This window comes from Rhinolophus hipposideros (assembly GCF_964194185.1).
Source record: "Rhinolophus hipposideros genome assembly, chromosome: 3".
In the NCBI taxonomy this organism is placed as follows: domain Eukaryota; kingdom Metazoa; phylum Chordata; class Mammalia; order Chiroptera; family Rhinolophidae; genus Rhinolophus; species Rhinolophus hipposideros.
This window is the reverse complement of record NC_138049.1, coordinates 13,803,875-13,827,506: the sequence shown is the minus strand read 5'-3', so window position 1 is coordinate 13,827,506 and position 23,632 is coordinate 13,803,875. Positions and strand designations below refer to the sequence as shown.

At 40.7% G+C, this 23,632-nt stretch overlaps 1 protein-coding gene across 3 annotated transcripts in view; it reads left to right on the top strand.

Annotated features, from left to right (window-relative positions):
• Positions 1-23,418, top strand: part of CCDC170 (coiled-coil domain containing 170) — an 80,506-nt gene extending 57,088 nt beyond the window's left edge. Inside the window, exons 7-11 of one of the 3 annotated variants that reach the window (XM_081045368.1) lie at positions 3,009-3,209; positions 7,864-8,037; positions 10,455-10,697; positions 19,071-19,307; positions 21,065-23,418. In XM_081045368.1, the coding sequence (XP_080901494.1) occupies positions 3,009-3,209; positions 7,864-8,037; positions 10,455-10,697; positions 19,071-19,307; positions 21,065-21,265 (1,056 nt within the window). In that variant the 3' untranslated portion in view covers positions 21,266-23,418. The remainder of the gene's footprint in view (positions 1-3,008; positions 3,210-7,863; positions 8,038-10,454; positions 10,698-19,070; positions 19,308-21,064) is intronic. The other 2 variants (XM_081045370.1, XM_081045369.1) reach the window with 2 other exon arrangements.
• Positions 23,419-23,632: the final 214 nt, after the last annotated feature.

The window sequence follows — 23,632 nt, the reverse complement described above, 5'->3', positions numbered from 1 at the left end:
GTTCATTCAGGCACTGGCATTTGATGTTCCCAAGAACTGAGTCTGATTGGAACATTATTTGAATTCATTATGTAAATTTAGCTTGGAAAAAACTTGGTGGTATCACGTGCACGGAGACCTAAATAAGCGTGGTGAGGCACAGCCCATGAGCAGGTTCTCCGCTGTCTGACCCTCTCTGGACACCGGAATCTTGGGAGGGCATTTGGTAGAGGCTGCACAGTTCAGCCATCTACATATGGCTGGTTTTAAAAGGCATGCTCTGCTGAGTCTTGAAATTTCATGAAACACTCTTGGGTCCACACAGGGTGAGGGTGCAGGAGGAACCCTGCCATCTGTGATTCAGTACACCTGTCCCTTACTTGTCCTTCTCAGAAAGTCTTCTAGTTGAAAAACAGGCTGTGGGGGTTGGAAATAGTGAGAAACATGACATAGGACAAGTCTCCAAGGGCTCCTTTAACTCTGAAACCAAAGCATAGGATTGGCTGACCCAGCGTGTGGAGTATTAATACTGATGATAAAAATGAATCCAGTGTGTTGCACTTCAGTTGGGTGTGAAATACTGTGGTGCTCAGCTTATGTAAATTAGCTCACCAAATCATCATCGCGAAGTCTGTGTTTCAGGGACATTAATTACTTGCTTCAGGTAACAGGCTGGTAAGTAGTCGGGTGGGCATTTGAAATCAGGCCTGTTTGACACCAAAGTCCCTGTCCACAGTGGGATCTGTATCAGGATCTCTGCTTCTTCCTTCAGGGTCATTGTCCCTCCCGTAGTCTAGCTTCCTGCATTTGCTTGAGGTGTCATCTTCAAAATGGAGTCTTTACTGATTGATTTCTATGGAAGACTTTGCTTTCCGCTGGTAAGGGCTGCATGCAGCATGCTGACTGGGGCTAAGTGATCACACAGCTCTCCATCTCTCCAGTTGAGGTTTTCTGTGTCTCTTTTCTGAGTTCATCCTCTTTGCTTGGTCAACTGTGGGATAGAAATATTGAAGGATCTTCAGGTAGAAAGACTCACTTCCTACCACATTTCTTCCTGCACAGAAACGTGCCATATCTTGTATAATATCATTAAACAGTCCCCCAGGAGGCAGTGTCCCCTTGGGGACATTGTTTGGTGGCCACTGTTTTGTAGGTTACTTTCTATGTTTTGCCAAGACGTGCACACCTTATGTTGCATTAAGATCAGATTTCTTATTAGCTAAGGCTAGGACATGAAAAATGAGGGTTCTCATATTCTGTAATGAAATTCCAATGTTTTTTTGGGAAATGGAATTCCTTGGATGTGGCACTAAGCAGCATGCCGTCAAGTATCTGTTTTCAAGCACCCACAGAAGTATAAAATTAATTGAAATACAGGTTTGGGACCTAGAGAGCCCCAGAAGCGTAGGATTAGAGAGTTTAAGATCAAGTAGCCTAACATTCCTGATTGTAGGAATGTGCACTCCATAACTTTCTTAACAAATGGTTGGCCAACTTCCAGCCATCTCCAGCAACTAGGAATCTACTACCTGACATGGAAAGATGCTTAACATATGAAGTAAAAACAAAAGCATAAAATGGCAAATATAATCTATATCTCAACTATATTTGAATGGTACATAAAAATAAATGTTTGAAAATATTAATAGTTGTTACCTCTTGGTGGTGGGATCATGGGGATTATTATTACTTTTTTTTTGCTGGTTTATACTTTTTTTTTTTTTGTCCTTAATGAGTCTTTTCAATGGGCATGTATTACTTTGTAATTATGGGGACCAGGGAAAGTATCTTCCTTATATGGAAATGGAATTCTTTCTCTGATTTACACCTGTTGGTCCTCAACTTAAGCTCTTAGGACAACTCAGAGCAAATCCCATTACCCTTTCAAAATATTTGAAGACAGCTTGAATATCTTTTTGCCCTGAAGCATGATTGTTTGTGGATAGGTGAGCAGAAATTGTTTTTTAAAACTGAGATCACAAATCTGAAATTGTCAAGATATTTCAGTTTCTGTGAGAATGGTACTGAGTATTATGTAATTATCTACTACTTTTTTCCTTTTCTCTTCCAAAACAAACCACCTCTGATTGGTGATGAAACAAAATTTATCACCTCAAACTTGGTGTTTTTATTGAATTTAACATTTTCTGAAAACTGGATTTGCTAGAATCCATTTGAGTATTCTCAAAGTGTACCTGAGGTCTTCGGTAAACTTCTGTTCTCCATTTAAGGGCTGATCAGGACAAAGAGCAATTTCAGGGAAGGTGGAAGCATTGGGCAAATTAGGGGGTTGTGAGAGTGCTGGGGCCATTAATGGAGGAGCAGATCTTGTGTTACAGTAGAAGAGGTAGTCATCAGATTCTCCTGCTCGCTTGTGTGTTGCCACGGACCCTATTTAAAGTCACCATATTAAAGGAATTTGGACCTTTCAATACTTAAACGATAGCATTACTACTACATAACTATGCAGCCCAGAGGCAACACCCCTGAAGTTTAGTGAAGGAATAACCAATACTCGATAGAAAATTGAACAAAAGCTTGTAGAAATATCTTTATGCATTTGAATGTACTGACAACTTCTCAAGGTTACTTACCATGATTAAGTCACTGTATGTATAGTCTTTAATCCTCTATATGTGGTGGAAGAGTTTCTCTGGAGAATGACACTTTTATAGGTTTTAAAAGTACTTTTTGTCTGAACTCTTTTTCCAACTAAGCTTTGAAAATCCTAAGTTAATGGCAGTGGTAGTGGTAAGTAAATATGATCCATAAATACGTATCGAGTAACTTCTTTGAGGAATTATATAAACATTAAAAACACCAGTCAAAAATATTTTATTAGATAATGAATGCAGATTTATTTCAACCAGAGGCAAATATATCCATCAATTACCTGTTTTTAATTCAATTTTTACAAAGAATCTGGAAATTGGAGTTATAAATAATATGTTGCTTGTGCTAAGCACTTGGATTTTAACACTTTGTTGCATCTACAACAGGGCTTATTCCTGTTGTTTCTTTGTTTCCAGATGGTCTCTCAGCTTGAAGCCCAAATATCTGAGCTTGTTGAAAGGTTGGAAAATGAGTCTGGGTTTCACCAGAAAGCTCTACAGAGAGCCCAGAAAGCAGAGGACAAGATGGAGACTCTTCAGGGTCAGCTGACACACCTGGAGGGAGAGCTGGTTTCGGGAGATGTTTTGCGAGACAACTTGAATTTTGAGAAACAAAAAGTAATAACCTGAGGGCATGTCCATGGATGGAAACATCTGTTGCACTATAAAATGTTACCCTAAAATATTCTGAATTTTGCCATACTTTGATAGATTGGTTAAGTTCCTGAGTCATGAGTCAATTTCAAGGAACAATGGATATTGTTTTGGGGTCTCTTCCTATTGTTTAGAGCTTCCTTGATTTAAATTAAATCTAATAATTCAACTGAATCTAATTAAACGCAACAGGTATTTGTTGAACACCTGTTATGTATGAGGCCCTGAAGGTTTGAAAGGTAAGATATGAAGGACACAGTTCTTGACCTTAAATGGCTCATAATTCAATGGAGGAGACAGGCATTCCAATAATTTGCTGTCCTATGAGCGTTATAATAAATGTATTGATTTATGAAGCACTGTAGGAGCTCAGTGAAAGGAGTGATAACTTCTGTACAGGAGGATTTTACAGGGAGAAGATAATTAAGTTTGTCTTTGAAGTATAAGTCGGATTTTAGTGGAGAGAAGGGCCACATACTGCAAGGGAAACAGTTTGAAAGCTTGTACGTGCATTGTATCATCAGAGAACGCAGTGTAGTTATTTCCGTATGGCTGGAACACGGTGTTCTTGGTGGGGCTATGGCAGGAGAGAAGATAGGAAGGGCTTGGATTACAGAGACTGAATATTCTTATGTAGAATATGAAGTATCATAAGTGACTTTGAACATCCCAATATATTAGAAAGCAATATGATGTCACTGTGGAGCTGAGATTGCAGTGGTGATAACCCAGTGGGAGAGAAGGGCCGTAGACTGAGAATAGACAGGGTCCACGCTTAGGATATGACTATGGGACAATCATCTGTGGCCTCCGAGAGGCAATTTTAGTGGCATGGTGGGGAACAGAAGCCAGTTTGCGTTGGGCTCAGGGGCGACGCTGAAGGGAAGGGATTGAGACTTTGACCAAAGAGAAAGGAGGTGGGGAGCAGAGGCTGTGAAAGACGGGATCAAAGAGGATCAGTTTTACTGGACGTAACGGGCAGGTCTGTGTTTGTGGGTCACAGGAGTCCCTCGGGGGAAAGGAACGAGAGGCGTGTGGTATGAAGAGCATAGGTACAGAGTTTGGCATGGAAAATACTCTTAGGTTGAAAAATCTGTTCTCTGGAAACTCATTTATTTTCATTCTCCTGTACTTAAAAAGAATGGAGGAAGCATCATGCCTATGTGGAGGGTTGGTGTGCAAAGGTGCATAAAAGGCGTCTGTGGGAAATCTAGTGTAGAGGATGAGGCAGGCAAATCAGGACCAATTGGAGCTCTAGTGAAAGGCTGTATACAGTTTGACAGGAGCTCAGATGAAGGAGCAACTACTTCTTTCCTATCTCTGTGTGTGAGGAAATAAGCTGTTTTCACACAAGAGGTGGCATCTGTGAGCGGCTTTAAAGAAGGAGTAGGAATTTGTCAGGCAGGAGAGGTGGGAAAGGGATTTGAGGCAGGGAGAAACGCAGGAGGGAGGAAAGAATGAAAGTGTGAAAGGACTGCTTAAGAGGCAAGACACAGCAGCACTTGGTGAGGCCAGAGGCAGGAGGTGCTTCTGCAGGCAGGCAGACTCACTGAAATAGGTCAGGCTAATGGCTCGAGGCTTTGTCCTTCAGGTAAGCAGCAGCCATAGAAGGTTTCTGAGGACAAGAAAGGTTTCTCTGAAGGCAGAATGGCTCTGAGGGTCTAGAGACTAAAGGTAGGGAGCCCAGTTGGGGATTCTGAGTAGTCCAGATCAGAAGAGAATATGGGTCCGGACCAAGTAGTGGTTTTATGAATGAAGGGATGGATTTGAGAACTTTGGGAGAGTGAAGGGAATTTTTCTATCAGATATCTGAAAAAGGTGTGTTGGTTGAAATTCTGAGTTTGAAAGGAAATATTGCACCTGGGTGTAATATATCAGATTGGAAGAAATGTGACTGCTGGACATCTCTACCTAGATGTTCCACGAACACCTTGCCCTACACATCTTCAAAATAGAAATGATTATGTCTCCTTAAATTTGCCCTTCTCCTGCCTCACTGATGACAAGGTAACCTGCCTCCAGTTACCAAAAGCTGGAGAGTCATGCTCAATGCTTTCCTCCTGTTAGTCAGTTCCTAAGTACTGTAAATTCCTTCTCCTTAATTCCCTACTACTCTCCTCTCCATCCCTATATTTAGTAGCAGTGCTTTGATTCAGAGCATTATTATGTTCTCCATGGCCTATTGCAAACAACCTTCTAAGCGACCTTTTCACTGCTGCAGCGGATGTCTTCCTAATCTGCTTTGTAATTTTAGCTTTCCCCGTCTTAGCCCTGGCCAGGGCTCTCTGTGGCCTTCAGCATCAGCAGTAGATTCCTTCTTCCCAGGAAGATCTGTGACCTGGCCAGTTTCCCTCTTCGGGCTCCCCCTTACCTGCAATATGTCTAGCCAGTGGTGACAAAGTCAGAGGCGTCCCATGACTAGCAGGGCTCAGGTAGAGTGTGTGGTGAGTGGTTGCCACGTCCAGAGACATCCACATTCATATCTGTAAGAAGAGTTGCTTGGCCAAAGAAAAATGCCCCCTTGTATTCCATATTGTACATTGCCATTTTCTCTGAGAAAATGTTCTCCTTACCTTCTTCACCTGGTGATAACTGTCCCTTCAAGACTCAGCTCCACTGTCACTTCTCTGGAAATCTTCCCTAGAAACTCCCTTCTCCTTCATGCAACACATGCCTGCATCTGTCACAACACATATCACCTTCAGTGCATTTATTTTCTAATTCATCTTCTGCAATAGACATCAGTTTCTTGAGGCCAGGGGAAATTTTTTTTCTGAGTTTCTCCAGGGGCTGAGGAAGAGCCAATAAATGTTATTTACATTATAGAAGAAACATATCAAAGGCAAGAAATTTAGGTAGATTGGTATCTCTTCTTTCATTATAATGACTCATTAATTTTAGTTGCGATTGTGCCAAAATAATGCTCAGTTATGAAAGCAAATTATGTAACCTGATTCTGTGCCGGGTGAATTTTCCATAGACAACTGCTTGTGAAATGCGTGTTCTAGTAAGGATAGCCAACACGTAAAATTGAAAAGCAAAGTTTAAGTTTAAATACAGGTAATTGAGATTTACACAAATAGAATAGGATATAGTCATGCTTAATTGTGATTCAAATGAACAAAATATATAGTAATCCTTTCAGCAATCCTAACTTTCTGAGATGTCGCCAAGATTCTTGAAATGAGCATGTCCTCTGTGGGGTCTTGGCGTGGGGCTATCTTAAATTAATCCCTTTTTGCTTGCTGGGGATTCTTGCATGCTGAGTGGATGAGTCACACGTGAAATACCGTGTTTCCCCCAAAATAAGACCTACTTGGACAGTAAGCCCTAGCATGAGTTTTAGGGAGGACATCCCCTGAGCACAAGCCCTAATGTGTCTTTTGGAGCAAAAATTAATGTAACACTTGGTCTTATTTTCGGGGAAACACGGTAGTAAAAGAGGCTTTTGTATCTTCACATGAAAGGTACCGACTCCATTTGATTTAAAATACAAAGAATAGCAGTTATTTCACTTACATTCACACAGGCTAGCAATGAAAAATTCCCAGGGGAGAGCTAATAAGCATTAAGAAGTGACAAACTAATGATGCAGAAACAACAGCAATCTGTGGCCTTACAGCACCATAAGCGACATTTGTAATCACTGTGACATATAAAGGAGAGATCAAATTTTATATATGCTTTGTAGCAAAACTGCAAAATATACACTTATAAATAATTTCATCCCGATGATTAGAATAGAGCTAGTTCTGGGCTTTCAAATGGCATGTGTCAGTCATCGGGGAATTATACTTCTGTAAACATGTAAGTGCCTGAAAACCCCAGATGTGTTCTTGTAATGAGAAGAAAATCTCAACGATAGAACCCAAATCATGAAATGATGACAGCTCATTGATCGATGTACTGAACAAGCAAGCACTTAGCAAGCATCGCTCCATGTCTGTCGTAGCCAAAACAGCCACAGAAATCAAGTGCAGGAAGATCCCGGAACAGTTTTGTAACTTCAACCTGTTAAAATATGAACCTGGACTTCTCTGATACTGCTCTATTTTAGAATGTTGTTCCCTTTACCTGTGACACTCTTAAAGACATTTTCTAAAGCGTAATAATAATAATACATCGTCCAAGTTAATTTGTATGGAGAGCTTTGCTTTTGCAGTGATCTGTAGAACCCCAGAAGAGTAATGTGGCAACTGGTTAAGTCCTATTTTCCTCCCTTGAGGCCGGGGCCCAGTTGGGGGTGGGCGGAAGTTGCCATGGAAGGTGTGGACCAGTGGATCCAGGGGCGAGGTTAGCCTGTAGCGAAGCAGAGAGACGGAGACATAGTCAGGAACATGCCAAATTCGTCATATGGCAGGGTTAATGAAGAGTGTAAAATATTAGATTGAACATCAGGGATACCGACCAGGAGAGTCAAGAGAAATTGGACAGGGAGCAGGACTTGGAACTGGCAGGGTGGTTCAGGAATCCATTACCACCAGACTTTAGAGTCGGGAAGGGCTCATGCTGGGTTTATGTGAACTATCAGTAAACTTAGGAGAAAGAGAAGGATTCTGTGAGATCACCTGTTAACTTTATTTTTGTGTCCCCTTTTCACTTGTGTTCTTGAGTTTAGTATCTTAAATTTCTGGATCAGCTCTCAGAGAAAATGAAATTGGACCAGATGGCTGCTGAACTTGGCTTCGACATGCGTCTGGATGTAGTTTTAGCTCGCACGGAACAGCTGGTCCGCCTCGAGAGCAGTGCAGTCATTGAAAACAAGACTATTGCCCACAATTTACAGAGAAAGGTAGGGGAGATGGAAACTTGCTTGTGTTGAGGGAAGGAGTTTCTGAGAAACTTCAATATTGAAATGTAATTTATCCCCACCATATTTACCAATGTGGCTAGGAAACACATTATAAAAATATGTATTTAGAATCCCTATTTCAAGTCCGAAGGGATGGTAAGTGCACCGAAGATTATGCTTAACTGAGTAATAATGACCCAAAGTAACAGCTTAAACAAGTAGAAGTGTTTTGTTTTTTCTTTTCTCACATGAATTCTTGGAGCTAGACAGCTTAGGGTTAATGTGGCAGCTCTAAGTTTTCAAGGAACCAGACTCATTCCAGCTCATTAATCTCCCATTCCTAGGGTGGTCCATATCCTTGGTTCAAAGTGCTGCCTACAATCAGTATATCTGAGTTGTAGAAGGTTGTAGAAGAAAAAGGGATGAAGAAGAAGAATGCAAAAGAGCAGGTGTGAGCTGTCTTTTAAAGGAGGGTTCCCAGAATTTGCTATGTGAACTTGTGTTTATATCCCATGGTCGGAATATGTTCTGATGGTTAAATCTAGCTGCAAGGGAGGCTTGAAACTGTAGTCTGAACCCTGCTCGCCATTTGCTTCGCTAGAAAAATGTGCTGTTTCTGTTACTATAGGAGAAGAGGAAAACTGGGGAGCATCTGGCAGTCTCTGCCTTTACAAGCTCTGTTGTACTAGAAAGTAGAGAAAGGAGAATAGCTGACTCTTCACTCACTCAAAGGAAGCATTAGAAACTGTTTAGACTAAAAGAATGAATGGGCAAAAAGCATAAAAATATAATTATTAGTTATGTAATTATTGGTATTGGGGAAAGGAAAAGGAAAACACATATGTGTCTTAATAATAGTTCTTAGGAGAAAATTCTATGGTAGAATTATAGTGTGCAGGCTATGTACCTTTGGGTCACATTTGGGTTCTTAATTTGGCTCCACCAGGCATTGTGACCTTGGGCAAATTGCATACCTCTCTGTCTCTATCTCCTTATATTTAAGAGGGGGATGATACCTCCTTCACGAGGTTGTAAATTTTTAAATAGTATTTTGAACTCTTGGCTCATAGAAGATGCTCTATTCACATTTGACCTCCTCTCCATTTCTCATATATTTGGGAGTATTTTATTAAAGAAAGCAGACAAATCCTGTTACCATCAGAGACATTAAATTGAGCTACAATTCTTTGTGACGTTCTCCTCAAATAATTGACTTTTGCTCAATATCTAACACCATTTCTTCTTAAGTATTGTGTAATTATTAAGATTACTGGTGTACAGACTTACCAGTGTACATTTGCAGAAGAGTGGAGTTTGACGTGATGAAACTCAAGGAAGGGAGTTTAGGTAGAGAAATATTAAAAGGGCCTTGTTAAAATACGTCTGCTCATTGCTGTCACCGTTAGGCAAGAAACTCACCCCGGCCCCCCGTTTCAGTAAGTCCTTCACTCCTCCGAAAACTTTACAAATGCAGAGTCTGTAATTAGGGAAAATGTGATAGTCTTCAGCTCTAATATTCTATAATTCCACATGATTCTGATACCTAACGTTTGCAACAGATGAAATAGGTTTCGATACTTAATATTTCTCTCACTAATGATGACACGTGAAGCCCAGAAGGATTTTCCCCTTCTCTTAGAGTCCATAGTCTTTTTCTAAAATTCACTATAATTTCCTTCATTAAGTTTAATTGTCAGTGATAAATGCTGTTTGAAGACCTTGTTCTCTGCTTGGTTTGTGAATGATAGAGGCCAGGCATATAATAAAGACATCAATGAATGAAAACTTTCTTCAGGTCTCTTCTAGTTGTAAGATTTTAGCTATATAAATAAAGCGTTCTTTAAAATCTCCTTGGTATAGCTTACTTTAAAAAAATATATCAACTCTCATGTTTGGTGTCACTCAGTCTGGTTCTAAGGGATTGAATATAGTTAGTCTAGGTTTTTGGTACTAATTTAAACCCTAGCTTCTTTCAGAAAAGAGCAGGGCAATTATAGTTACCATAGGGGTGTTGGAGAGGATTTTTTCTCTTCGTCTTATTATTTTCTGCTCTTGATAATTCCATTTTAGTCATTTAAAAGGCTGTCTTACATTTGTGTTATAATAATAATGAAATTTATATTTTATTACTCTTCTTATTACATAGTGTTGGAGGGAATCATATGTTGAAAGCCTACTTCTCAGTGCATTTTCTGTGGCTCTTTTGTCTCAGACTTTGCAGCTCAAAATTAATTCTTGGAAAAAATAGGACTAAAACATATAATCACGAAAAGGAACCCAATAACCTTTTTTTGGATGGTTTAGACATTAGTCTTACTGAAGTGTAAATAAAGATCAATATGATCTGAGTAATTTATTTATATTTACTGACTGTTCAATTAGTATTTAAAAAAACACAACCATTTATGTCAAACCAGCTAAAGACTCAGAAAGAAAGACTGGAGAGCAAGGAACTGCACATGAACCTCCTGAGGAGGAAGATAGCCCAGCTGGAGGAGGAGAAGCAGGTGCGGACAGCCTTGGCTGTGGAGAGGGACGAGGCCAATCTCACCGTCCGGAAGTTACAGAAGAAGGTAGAGCGGCTGCAGAAGGAGCTGAGTGTGTGTCGAGAATCGAACACTGAGCTCAAAGCCAAACTGGCTGACACCAGTGAGCTTAAGGCAAGTGCTCAGCTTCCTTCCGTTGTTGCTTTTTGCTAGTTGATGTAAACGTTTATGGAAAAGAGTGACAGCCTTATCACGGAGACACCAGGAAAAAAACCCAAAAAAGGATGAATAACTTCCTCTGATTTTCTAGAGTTGTGGGAAAAGTGCAAAAAGTACACACACCAGCATATGAGGTCCACTTAGTGTCTCTTCAGTGTTTGAAATGCAGCTGTATTTGAAATTTGTTTCAGTGTTTGAAATTTGGCTGCGTGAAACATCAGTCAAAAAGGGGGATGTTCAGTAATGAAAAGAAAAACACTTGTTGAAAGTGTGGGTGACCGTGATATTAGGGATCATGTTGGGATTTATCATGTGGGAATTTGCTTTGGAAGAAATGAGACCTGAACCCGCTGTTCACTGGGGAGAGTCAGGCAGACCCCGGGGTTGAGTGTCATGCTCTGCGAGTTGCATTGTCCCTGGTGAGGTGGGCAGACAGATCGGGGAGATGTGCTTCCGGGGTCGGAGGTGTTCGACTGCCAGTGAATACAGGGAAGAAAGGAATTAAAACTTAAAGTTTAGTCAGAGTATTCAAATGCCATGTATGTGTGCCACTGGCAATAATATGTAACTTCCCATGCCCGCATCCTCCCTGGCACCTTGGCATGTCATGAATACACATGACAATAACGTCCTGGTTCTTTGTACACAAGTACTCTGAAATGGACTTCCAGAATGTTTCCAGGACTGGAAATAAACCAGTAGGGAAAAGGAATCTGGGATTAAGCCAGCCCATGAATATGTGTAGTGGGGACAATATTTTAGAAGATATTTTCCACTGTAATTTCCCTCCTAAGTAATTAGTTCTTTTGCTCTGAAGCCCTTCTCAGTTGAGGCTTATTTCCTTAGAGAAGAGGAGGGCAGACATGACCCAGGGGAGGGGACTTATTAGAACACAAGGGAAAGCATCTGAAGGGATATCATGCGTGGGGAGGGGATATCAAGGCAAGTATCCTCAATGGGCCCCCACCTCACACCTGACTTTTGGGAAGTGTGTGTACTGAGGTAAAATTTCTGGTTAGCATGCAGCTGCTGCCACCCTGGCTGGAGGGGCCCGCAGGAGGTGCTGAGGCAGGGGCCTACGTTGCACCCTGATTCCGTTTGCACTTGAGGGGGATATGGAAGGTAGCAAAAGTTGCATGCTGGAGAGCTCATGGCAGCAAGTTGGCTGACTGCATCAGAGGCTTTGGGGCAGGTCACCTAAGCTATAATCCAGTGGCAGTTACAGCCAAGCCTTGGATTAGTAAAGGCCAGTGGCCAGGCCTTGACCTTGATCAGTGAACCCTCACAGATTTCACCAGTTAGATATCAGATATAGGGAAGATTCAGGGTCAGCTTGAGGACAAGAGTCACCTCTCCTAACACCACAAGGATTTTCCTTCATCCAGACACCATCTTAGGAAGAAGAGAGGGAGAGAAGAATCCTTGAAAGATTGAGAAATACATGAATGACAACAAATTTTAAACCAGAGGAAATGTAGTTAGTTACAAACTACCATCTGTTCTCACAGCTTGGGATGATGGTGATGGCAAGATGGTTTTGGAGGCTGGCAAGTTCAAAATTTGCAGGGTGGGCCAGCAGGCTGGAAACCCATATTGCAGTTCAAGTCCAAAGGCTGTCTATTGGCTGAATTCCCCCTTATTCAGGAGGAGTCAGTCTTTGGTTCTTTTCAGGCCTTCAACTGATAGGATGAAGCCCACACACATTATGAAAGAGCAATCTGCTTTACTCAAAATCCACTAATTTAAATGTTAATCTCATTTTAAAACACCCTCACGGAAATATCCATAATAATGTTTGACCAAATATCTAACCACTGTGGCTGACACATAAAGTTAACCGTCACAGTTCCCTTTTTATGGTTGAATAATATTTCATTGTATGGATATATCCCATTTTGTTTATGCATTTAGTGTCCGATGGACATCTGGATTATTTACATGTTTTTGGCTATTATGAATACGGCTATTTTGAGCATTTATATGTCTGTTGCAAAACCATGTTGATGACCTTGACTCCCAGGCTATCCAAATCTCCCTCTTTAAGACCCATGCAGTGTATTTTCCCTGAATTCTAGACCAGGAAAAAGTAGACCTTTCCTGATGAACTTAAAATTAAATCTTAGGTTGGCAAGCAGAAAAACGTATTGTAGAAATCCCCTTTTGAAAGAAAAGTGTTCTTTCACAGATTTCTCCTCCCTGTGTTGAGTCAAAATAATTTTATTATAATATTACCTACATATGTACAAATGTAACCCTACATAGACATTTCTTAATCTTATTACATTTTTACTTATAAAATCCAAAGCAATTTAGAAACCAAAATGAAGTATAAAAATAGAATTAAAAAAATTAACAATATTAATTCAATCAGCTAGATTATGTTAGTTTACTAAATCACCGTTAATAAGAATGTGTGTGGTGCCAACTGCTTATGGACCAGGTTCTTTCGATCTCGGCATGCCTATAGTTTATGTAGCCTAAGGGCAGAGGCACTTATTCTGCTTTGTGCTTTATTTTATCACTGCAGAAACTTGGTGCGTACACCATGAACATAGTTTCGCCTTCACTTGGCATCATTTATGCATTAATGCTACCTTTGTTCTTTTCTCATTTACCTAGGGAATTAAAGTAGAACTCTTAATTGGCATAGATGTCATATGCATAAGTGCCAATGCAGGCTGTGCAGTCATCAGGCAGAATTCCAGAGGGCCTGAAAAATACTTTGTGTAGCTCACATAATGCCAGTTGCTTCGTAGCCTGCACTGGTCATGATTCGTCTCAGCTGAATATATTGAAACACTGCCATCATAGCAGTGGTGCAGATAGGACAGATGTTTCTTCTTTCTCACTGGAAAGCAGTGTGGAAGTAGACATTCCATACTTAGTAGGATGGCTCCTTGGCCACCAGCAACCCTGGCGTGTTCCGTGTTTCTGCTTCACCATCCCAGCACTAGCTTCCATCCTCAACACCCGCTCTTGTGCAAGCTGGCTGCTGGGACTCGAGCCACATTCCAGTCACCAGGAGGAGTGAAAGTGGAAGGACACCTTGGATGCCACTTTCCAGGAGCAATAAAACACTTTGTATCTCTCCATTGGCCAACACTAAGTCCCTGGACCTCACTTAGATAAGGTCCGCCTGAGAAATGGGGTTTTACTCTGTGCAGTATGAAAGAAAGGAAGATATTGGGTGGAAAGCTATCAGCTTTCAGCCTGTACCGTGTGGCCTGATCTTAGTAGGGATTGGTGGCCAAAAAAATCAGAAGTCAGACAATCCAAAACTAGTGGAAAGCCACTATTATCTTCATTGTAGTCCCACGAGGAGACACTGGAAGGGAACAGCATTCTTCAGCTATCAGCAGAGATCTCTCCTACTTGCTAACTCTCTCGATAATCTCCACAAAAGATTGCTTCTCCCCAGGCTCCTTCTCCACTCTAGGACTTTCTCCAACCCAGCCAGTGCAGCCTTTCTTTATATTTTCCCCTCAACCTACCATCTTGGACTCAGCGGTGGTTGTGTAACTCCCTTGACCTTGAATTGCTCTGGGATGTCGTTACTTTGTACGTGTGTGCCAAGTAGAATCTGTAAGGCGGAACCTTCTGAGGTGTGGGGTGGTCAGGGAGTAGAGGCGTGCTCAGACTGCAGAGCTGAACATCTTCCTTTCATTTCTGCCACGGTTTCCTCCTGGTTAAATCTGTGTGGTTCTCTTTAGGAGGAATGGAGCATCTGTGTGGCCCATGGGGAGACCCTTACACTTGGCTTCCCACCCCTTTCCGAGGGTCTGCGTGTGGCGCTCCTGCAGGGTTGCATTTTCAGTGCAGCCTCTTGAAAACCCTCCAGCTGGAGAACTCAGATCCTCTGGGAGATTCAACACATCAGGTTTTAAATGTAATCACATTCTCTTTCAGGGCCTTTGACCCCTGTAACATGAGGGAATTCTTTCCCTCAGGAGGCAGAGAGGGTGTTCGTGAGAAGGGAAGCCCACTGAGAACCTTCTCCATCCTCTCAGGGGTCTGAGAGGCACATCAGTGTTTTTGATGACCCGTTCTGTCCCACTGGAAGAAAATTAGGGGCATAGTCTCTCACTGATCTCTGGGCCGGATGTGAGAAGCTCCCTTAGGAGGATAAGAAACCAGTTTCACCCCGCCCCACTCCCAGGAATCTTGTTTTTTGGGTATGATTTAGGAGGCTGAGGCCAGCCATCATCACCAGTCACCACCACGGCTCCCAGTTCTGTCCTGCTAGCTTGGCTCACAGCTTCATTACTTACTCTTGCTCCTTGACAACAAGAATTCAAGCAGCCTTCAGGATTGTGATAAAGTCTCCTGTTTTTTCAGAAATTCTTGGCTATACATTCTTCTCATTAAGACTTGATTTGTGTGCTTCTGGCTCTCCAAGCTGTGTTCTGCCTCCTGTGGTGGAGAGCCCACTGTAAATGTTTTTCGATTCTTAGCAGAAGAGCTGAATGTGCCTCCTCTTAAGTTAATCACAGGCTCGAATTCAATGCACCAATCCCAGCAACTTCCCTGTTTGCCACATACTTTCTCTGCATGCAAAGAAAATCTCTTTGTTTTAAAGGGACAAAACTTTGTTTTGAAATTGATGTTTATTTCATCCATGTAATATCCCCAATATGCAAAATGTTTGATAATCTAAAGAATACATTACTTAGAGCAATTTATGTAATGTATAAATAAATATACATAAATGCATATGTTCAGAAATTTTTACTGATAGGATGCGTGATCAGTACATCATGTGTGTATTGATCATGCATGAGAAAGTTCCCTTTCCCAACTTTTTGTTTTGAAACATTTCAAATCTGTGGAACAGTTGCAAAAATAGTATAATGGACAGTCTTTTACTCTTTACATAATGATTCGTGTAATAATCGTTAACATTTTACTGATTGCTCTGTTTTGCCTAATGGGTGGGGGGGTCTGTTTATTTTTGCCGAATCATTTGAGAGTAAGTTGCAGACATAATGATACTTCACGCCTAAATATGTACCAAGCATTTCTGAAGAACAGGAGCGTTCTTGTCTGTGACGACTGTGCAATTGTCACGTGAAGGAATCAACGCTGATACAATACTGTAACATATCGGTGTCTAATACACAGTCAACATTCAAGTATGGGTTTTGGTAACTTGGAATCCATGAATGATCACCAAGGTCAGTCCCTGTGGACCTGCACTTAGTGGGTGGCGTTTCCTTGTCTCAAGTGCTTGCTCTACTGGTGACATTTCATTGGCTAAAAAGCAACTGACTCAGGGTCCCTTCCCCCGCTGGCATTTTATTTCCTGCCTATTTCCCAAGCTGCTGCGGTTATTCGTTCACTTTTTTGATAGCGAGTCCCATAGCAGCTGTCCGTTTCCTAAGGGACTGCCTCTCTCCTGAATGGAACCAGTTCAAAAGTTTTGAACTTGTCTAAGCATGTCTACCATCAGCTCCTCTCTGCCTGGAAGGAAATTTAATTTCTTAAGAAGTTCTGTCTGTTATAGTAGATAAAAACGAATTTCCAGTTCAGGTATTTGATTCAGGCAGTGACTCAGACTTCCTCATTTAGTAAAGTCACACAAGACGTTATAAATCTGATTTTCCTCCATGTCATATAATTCCACTCTTAGAATAGTTTCTACCATTCCTCTGACTTTCTAGAGGTATTGGAGGAAACGTCAGAGTTTAGATCTGGTCAACTTGTGCTTCTTGCACCATAATTCTTATACAGTCACAGTGAAGACACACTCTAAATCCAAGACTAGATAAGGATTTAAATCTCTGACTGTAGCTTCTAAATAGAGTCCATGTAAGTCACAACCATCCCAAATCCTTCATCAATAAATAAGCAGCAGTCCAGCAACTAAATGATAAGAGAGAGATATATACAAAGAGGGGTTTCATTCATCAGGAACAGCAATAATTTTAAGCATTGACTCATTTCTCTTTGTCTCTTATTTCCTGGCTACATGACACCTATACCTCCCCACAATTCCCTCATCCGCCAAGTTTCTTCAGCAAGCGGTTCCTGCAGTCTAGTTAATATATACTCTGTCACCTTTGTCCCCACTTGTCTCTCAGCTCTTTATCATGTAGCTCAGTTTTGTCTTTCCGGTTTTCTTCTTCCCTGACACTCCCAGTTGCCCAGATTCTGTTGTAGGAACAATAGGGTTGGAGTAGATGCAGCAGGAAAACATTCTTCCTTCTTAGGAAGAAGGGATGGGATGGACGGGAGAATGCAGCAAACACTTATTAGATGGTTTCTTTTCTTTTATTACTTTCATGCAGAATTTAAAAATTATTTTCAACAAAATTGAAACAGAAAATTATAGTTTGCTTTTGTGAGACTATGCCTGTAGGCTTTTCTGAATTGTTAGGAAGCTCGGAACTAAATTCAAAGCTCTACTGGTTTTCACTTGCTCTTTGTCCATTCCATATCCACTTGTTTATTTGTTTCAAAGTAAATTATTTTGAGCTTTTAAAAAGCTTTTTTGTGAGTATACTTTCTACTGATAGCTTTATAAAGATATAATTCACATACCATAAAACTCAGCCTTTAAAAATGCATATCAGTGTCTTTTTTTAGTATCTTTGCAGAATTGTATAAACATCACTGCTATCTAATTTCAGAACATTTTCATCACCCCAAAAAGAAACCCTGTACCTGTTAGCAGTTACTACCCATTCTCCCTGCCCACCAGCCCCTAGCCTTTTCCGATGTTTCACATAAATGGAATCATACAGTAAGTGGTCTTTCATGACTAACTTCTTTCCCTTAGCATAATGCTTTCAAGGTTCCCTTATGCTGTAACATGAATCAGTGCTTCATTCCTTCTTATTGTGAAAATATATTCCATTGTATTTATCTACTCATCAGTTGATGGATATTTGGTTGTTTTCATTTTTCGGTGATTATGAATGAATATGCTATGAACCTTTGTACACAGGTTTTGTGTGGACATGTTTCCATTCTCTAGAATAAGAGTGGAATTGCTGGGTCATAGGTTAACTTGGTGTTTAACATTCTCAAAACTGGCAAACTGTTTTTCACAGCAGCTGCACCATTTTCCATTCTCACCAGCAGTACATGAGGGTTCCTGTTTCTCCACATCCTCACCAACACTTGCTGTTGTCTTTCTTCTTGATTATAGCTATCCTAGTGGATGTTAAGTGGTAGTTCCATTCATATTTATTTTTAATGGTCAGCTGAAAAAATTTTGTGTCTGATTATGCAAACTACCTCAAATTCTTTTTTATTGTGGTAAAATATACATAATATAAAATTTACCATTTTAACCATTTCTGAAGTGTACAATTCAGTGGCATTAAGAACATTCACAGCGTTGCAACCATGACCACTGTCCATTTCTAGAACTTTTTCATCATCCTATGCTGAAACTGTGTCATTAAACAATAACTCCCCATTCCCCCTGCTTTTGGTCTAAATGTAACTTCTAGTCTACATTTTATCTCGATGAATTAGCCTATTCTAGTTACCTTCTATAAGTGAAATTATACAATATTTGTCCTTCTGTGTCTGGCTCACTTCCCTTAGTGTGATATCTTCAAGGTTCTTCCGTGCTATAGTGTGTATCAGAATTTCATCCCTTTTTACTCAAATTCTTTTTGTAAGCAGATCTGGTATAATTTTAAACACGAAGCTAATAAAGACAACATGCCTCACACGCTAGGATGCTCTGTGCTTTGGCTTTAAGATTCTGGGGCAGCTTCTTGTCTTAGAGAGAGACACCCCTCCTGCCCCCTAGCTTGCTGTGGAGTGGTCTGGCCATCTTTTGCCTCCCATCCTCATTGGTGAAGTCAGAAGACATTTCTTCTGAAACGTTGCTGATGTGGATTTTCCTGACAGCAGTGATGAAGATTTGCTGAGGGGATTTTAGGCGGGGCTTCCTTGTGGTGAAACACTAGAAGAAGAGAGACATTTTGCTCTTCCTAATATTTGTAAACCAGGAATAATCCTTTGGTAGGGGCAAAAAGTACAAGTTGCTTTTGCCCAGGGAGCTTGTAGAACCTGTGTGTAAGTACCAGCAGGCTTGATGTGAGGATTTAACTTCCGGAATCATTCTCGCTACCATTTTATTTCATTGATTTTCCAAATAATGGTATTCCAATAGGTTGTTTATAAACTCTAACTGTTGTATGACATGTTTGTCCAGAACATATGCTTGGCGAAGTCTATATAACTGGGATACATTCCATTCTTCATTCATAAAGAAGTTATTAAGTGAATTCCATTGACTTCTGATGAGTCTTGTTTATACTGTTTTCCTAAATAAATATCAGAGGCATTATCAGCATTCTCTTGACTTCTTAGATTAAAACTTTGGAACAGACCAAAGCCATTGAAGACCTAAGTAAATCCAGAGACAAACTGGAGAAGATGAAAGAGAAAGCTGAACAAAAGCTAATATCTGTCAAGTCAGAGCTGGACACGACAGAGCATGAGGCTAAGGAAGATAAAGAGAGGGCCAGGAATGTGATAGAAGCGGTAACCAGAGAAGTGAAGACACTGGAGAAATCTCTGGAAGAAGCAGAAAAGAGAGAAAAGCAGGTGGGTAGAAATCTGGTGACGAAACCCTCTTATTTAGAAAAAAATAGGACCATTCAAAAGTTTGATCATTATTCATACGTGTCTTCATAAACAATTTACAAAGCTTTCAGTATCATTTCAACATCTCTGCCTGCTGTCTAGCATCTCTTTGTCATTAAAAGATCCATTATGATTTACTTTGCTAAGAAAAGCAATTCACATTTTCATGGCACGAAGTGTAGGAAAGAAAAAGACTTTCTTATCAAGGCAATGGAAAGCCTGTGAGAAGCCAGGTTCTGGTCGCGGAGAGGTTTTTTATTATGTTTGCCAACTACCTCTGAAGTCTGCATTATCCCACATCTAAGGAGGGCTTCAGCCTCAGGAGGTCAGGATAAACCTTATCTCCAGCAGAGATCGGTTGCAGAAAAAACGGTCCCAAATCTCAGACAGTGGCACCCAGATTTGATGGCCGACCGAACCCAGATGTAAACCATAAAATAGTACTTATTCGCTCACTGGTTGCAAGGAGGAGAGTTTTATCTGGTGAGCACATCAGGAGGTCAGGCATAAAGAAGCATGTACCGGGCAGCCTGACCCCTACTGCTTTTGGCTCTCATCACTTTCCGAAGCGCAAAAGGGCGTAGAGTGGACTCTGATCCTGGGATATTTTTTCTCTTCGGCTGCCTCTGCTCTGGCTCATGTGTCAGGCAGAGTTGAGGAAGGCCAAACCATGAGTGAGTGTTCTCAGAGAGAAACTGCCCTGCAGTTAAGAGTTCTGGTCATATTCGAAAGAATGGGAAAGTCTGAGGACAGGAGACAAGGCTGGAGAGGGTGTCACGTTTCCCAAATTGGATTCAGCATAGGAAGAAGGTTGGGAAGCAAGTGACCACATGGTGGGACTGTTTGGAAAGCAATTCTGGATGCAACATTTGCCTTCAGGTGGATCACACCTTTTCCAAAACGGAAGGAACCTCTAGCGAGGTGTTGCCCAGGTATCTCTGATTATTCTGCTTCTGCTTTAGCCTAAAATCACCAACCAGTCTATGAGAATTCAAAGGGGTGTAGGCTCATTTCAACCATTGTATCCAGTCTTCACCTCTTACTTCCTTTCCCCCATTTTTCCTTTTGTGATAGACTAATAATAGTCCTGGAGAGTCCAACATTATGGATTGTGAGGTAGCGCCATCTGTATGCTGTGATTTGAGAGAAAGCCCTCCCATTTTCATCAACTCTACTTTCTTGCTGTTTGTTTTTCCTTTAGTTTAAGAACTGCATTGCCCAGTTAACATTCCGGTGCTAAAGTTCTTATAACCCATGGGCACAACCATACCAACATTTCTAAAGCACTTCCTAGCATGCAAAGCATATTCATGGCCATATTTCATTTGATCTGAATTTCAGGGCAGCCCTGGGAGGTAGGGAGATGGTTATACCCACCCTGGAAGTGAGAAAATGAACTCTTAGTGAGGTCAGAGTCTCTTTCATGGTTGCTTTACTGGGATTCTTGACTTTGGTGGCCAATACCACGTTGATTGGCTCATCGGAAAAGTGGCTATGGAATCACTGAGGGTTGGTGCCTGAAAGGACTTGAGAGGTAGTTTAGTAGGCTAGCCTTCTTATTTTATAAACTAGAGAACTAAAAGGCTACAGAGAGTAAGCAACTTACCTACCTCATGCACACCTGCATTTTCCATATTTTGTTGTTGTTGTTGCATTTGGCCTAATAGCAGTTGATACATTTGCTGTCTCAGCTAATGTGTTTTTGTTTGATATTCCAGCTGGTGGACTTCAGGGAGGTGGTTTCCAAGATGTTGGGCTTAAACATGAGTAGCCTTGCTCTTCCTGACTATGAAATCATCAAATGTCTTGAAAGACTGATTCATTCACATCAGCATCATTTTGTCACCTGTGCCTGCCTCAAAGATGTGACTACCAGGCAAGACAGGCACCCACAAGGCCACCTAAGAGTTCTTCATTGAACACCATATCTCTTGAGGGATATGGAGCTAAGAGATGGGACACATGCTCAATTTCACAAATTCCCTAAACCTTTGATATTTGATCAGTGTGTGAATATTATATACTTTGGTGATAGGGTGAGAATCCATTATAGGGAACAAAGAATCTGTAAGGTGCCCACCGTAGATACATGGTCGGCACTAAAAACACCTATTATTTCATTTGCTAGCACTTTGGGACCCAGAAGAATTTCACTAGGTTGCATATCTAGAATGGGAAATGTTGGTAGGAAATTAACATTTATGGGGTGTCTGTTATGAGCTGGGGGCTTTACTACCCAATTAATTCTCATAATAACCACATGGAGAAGCTCTAATGTTTTAATTTTACAACCTGTGTGGGGCACAGTGAGGGTGTTACCTACCCAAGGGTGCAATTGGTTGGTTACAGAACCAGGATTCATCACAGGCCGTCTCTTATCGGTCTGCTGTTCCGTACTCCTTCAGTTTCTCCAAATCCTCATGATTCTGGTGAAAATTGTCTGCACAAAGGAAGGAAAACATCCATGCTATCAAGAATTGAAGTCCAGAAGTAACTGAGGTTACTTTACGCTGTCTTCCAAAAGCAATACACCCAATTATTTGGCCAAAACATGAATGGTCTGAGGCCCTGTAAGAAACTTACCTGTTTTAAATATTGCTCCCAGATTGTGTTTGGCTGTAGTTTTTAATGTCTGCACAGGGCTGATCTCAGTACTTTAAAAATGATACCTTTAACATGAAACCTGTAAGACGAAGAAATCCTACAAAGTTTTACTCAGCAATATATCAAGTACATTCACAGCAAGGGTACTTTTTCAGGATCAGGATTTTCTTATGAATTTCTCTCACTTTCTGCATTCATTTTAAATTTCTATTTCACAAATATTTTTTTTCAGGAAATTATGTTCTTCACTGAGAAAAACGTGTTACTCTTTTGGGCGATTATCTGATTTCTGCCATATGAAATTATTTTTTATAGTCCCTGACAAAAGCATTGGTGTCTAATTAAAGGAGAGGGAAAAAAAACAGGTTACAACCAAGCATGAAAACTCTAGAAGAAAGGAAATGAGGTTGGCACCTATAGGTTGGATAACAGACCCCACAGGGACCCCCGTCAGGGCTGGGTCATCTCTGCCTGGCTTTCTCCTTCCTGCGAAGGGACAGTATGGAGTTGTGTTTTACAACTGAGTAAACACAGCTGTCCAGCCCTGACTAAGCTAGGTCTGCAACGAGCAAAGAGGCAGCCTCGGATTTTCCCAGGGGAAAGGCCTGCAGTCTCTGGAGGTCCCCTCACTGCTCCAAATGCAGTGGCTGCTGCTCCGGACCCACCCTCCGCCACAGTGGAGGAGGTGATGTCACCTTTGGGTCTCTGGAGGATGGAGTGGCCCAGAAGCTGTGCTTCACTCAGGCCACAGAAAGCTTTCACGGTGAGGGGCCTGCAGGGTGGGAAGACTGTTTTTCATACATTCTCTCTGCGTTCATTTTTCAAATACAATGTTTAATAAATTTGATTTATTTTCTCTGTAAATTTATTTTCTACATTATTCAAAGATACATTTAATAAGTCATTTAAAAACATTATTTTTGCATTTTTGACTTATCATTAATTATATTTCTAGATCCATATAAGAGACTAAAAGTGGTCCATAGTGATTAGTACTGTACTTTCTCTTTATTATACAAAATTACAGTCCACACATCCGACTATATGTTTCTATATTATTCCCAATGTATGATTCCAGCATATATACAATGATTTTTAACACGTAGAAATATTAAAAATGTTTGAATATAATCTTTAGAGATTTCTGGTGGAAAGGGTATATGGGATAAGAAAAAGAAATTCTGGCAATGTATATAATCCATATGCACATTAACTGTTTGTCATTTGGACAAATTGAAAATCCCTTTAGTACAGCCATTTCCTTTCTTGTTAAAATGCCAGTTGCTTGTTGACTTTTCCTCTGTGGCATTCATTCCAGATTTGGCAGGTCAGCTTCATATTTTTGTTAGATTTTATTCTTCCATACTATCCACGTATATTTTATGTTGTCCAATAAAATGCGATTTTTCTAGAGTTTTAAAATATTTAGCACTAACCCTTCTACCAAATATACTTGAGTGATAATTGCTATTGAGGTTATTATTCTGGTCATTTTCTGAGACATTTATATATGTGCATAAAGTATCTCAGGGAAAAAACTGAAACCTGATTTGTCTAAATTTCCGATTTTACCTTACAGTCTATCTTCCAGATGAATAGCAAGTCATTCAAGGTCAAGGGGTGGTGGGCTGAAAAGCTGGTAAAGAATGTCTATATTGTTGCTATTGCAATTATACTTAGGA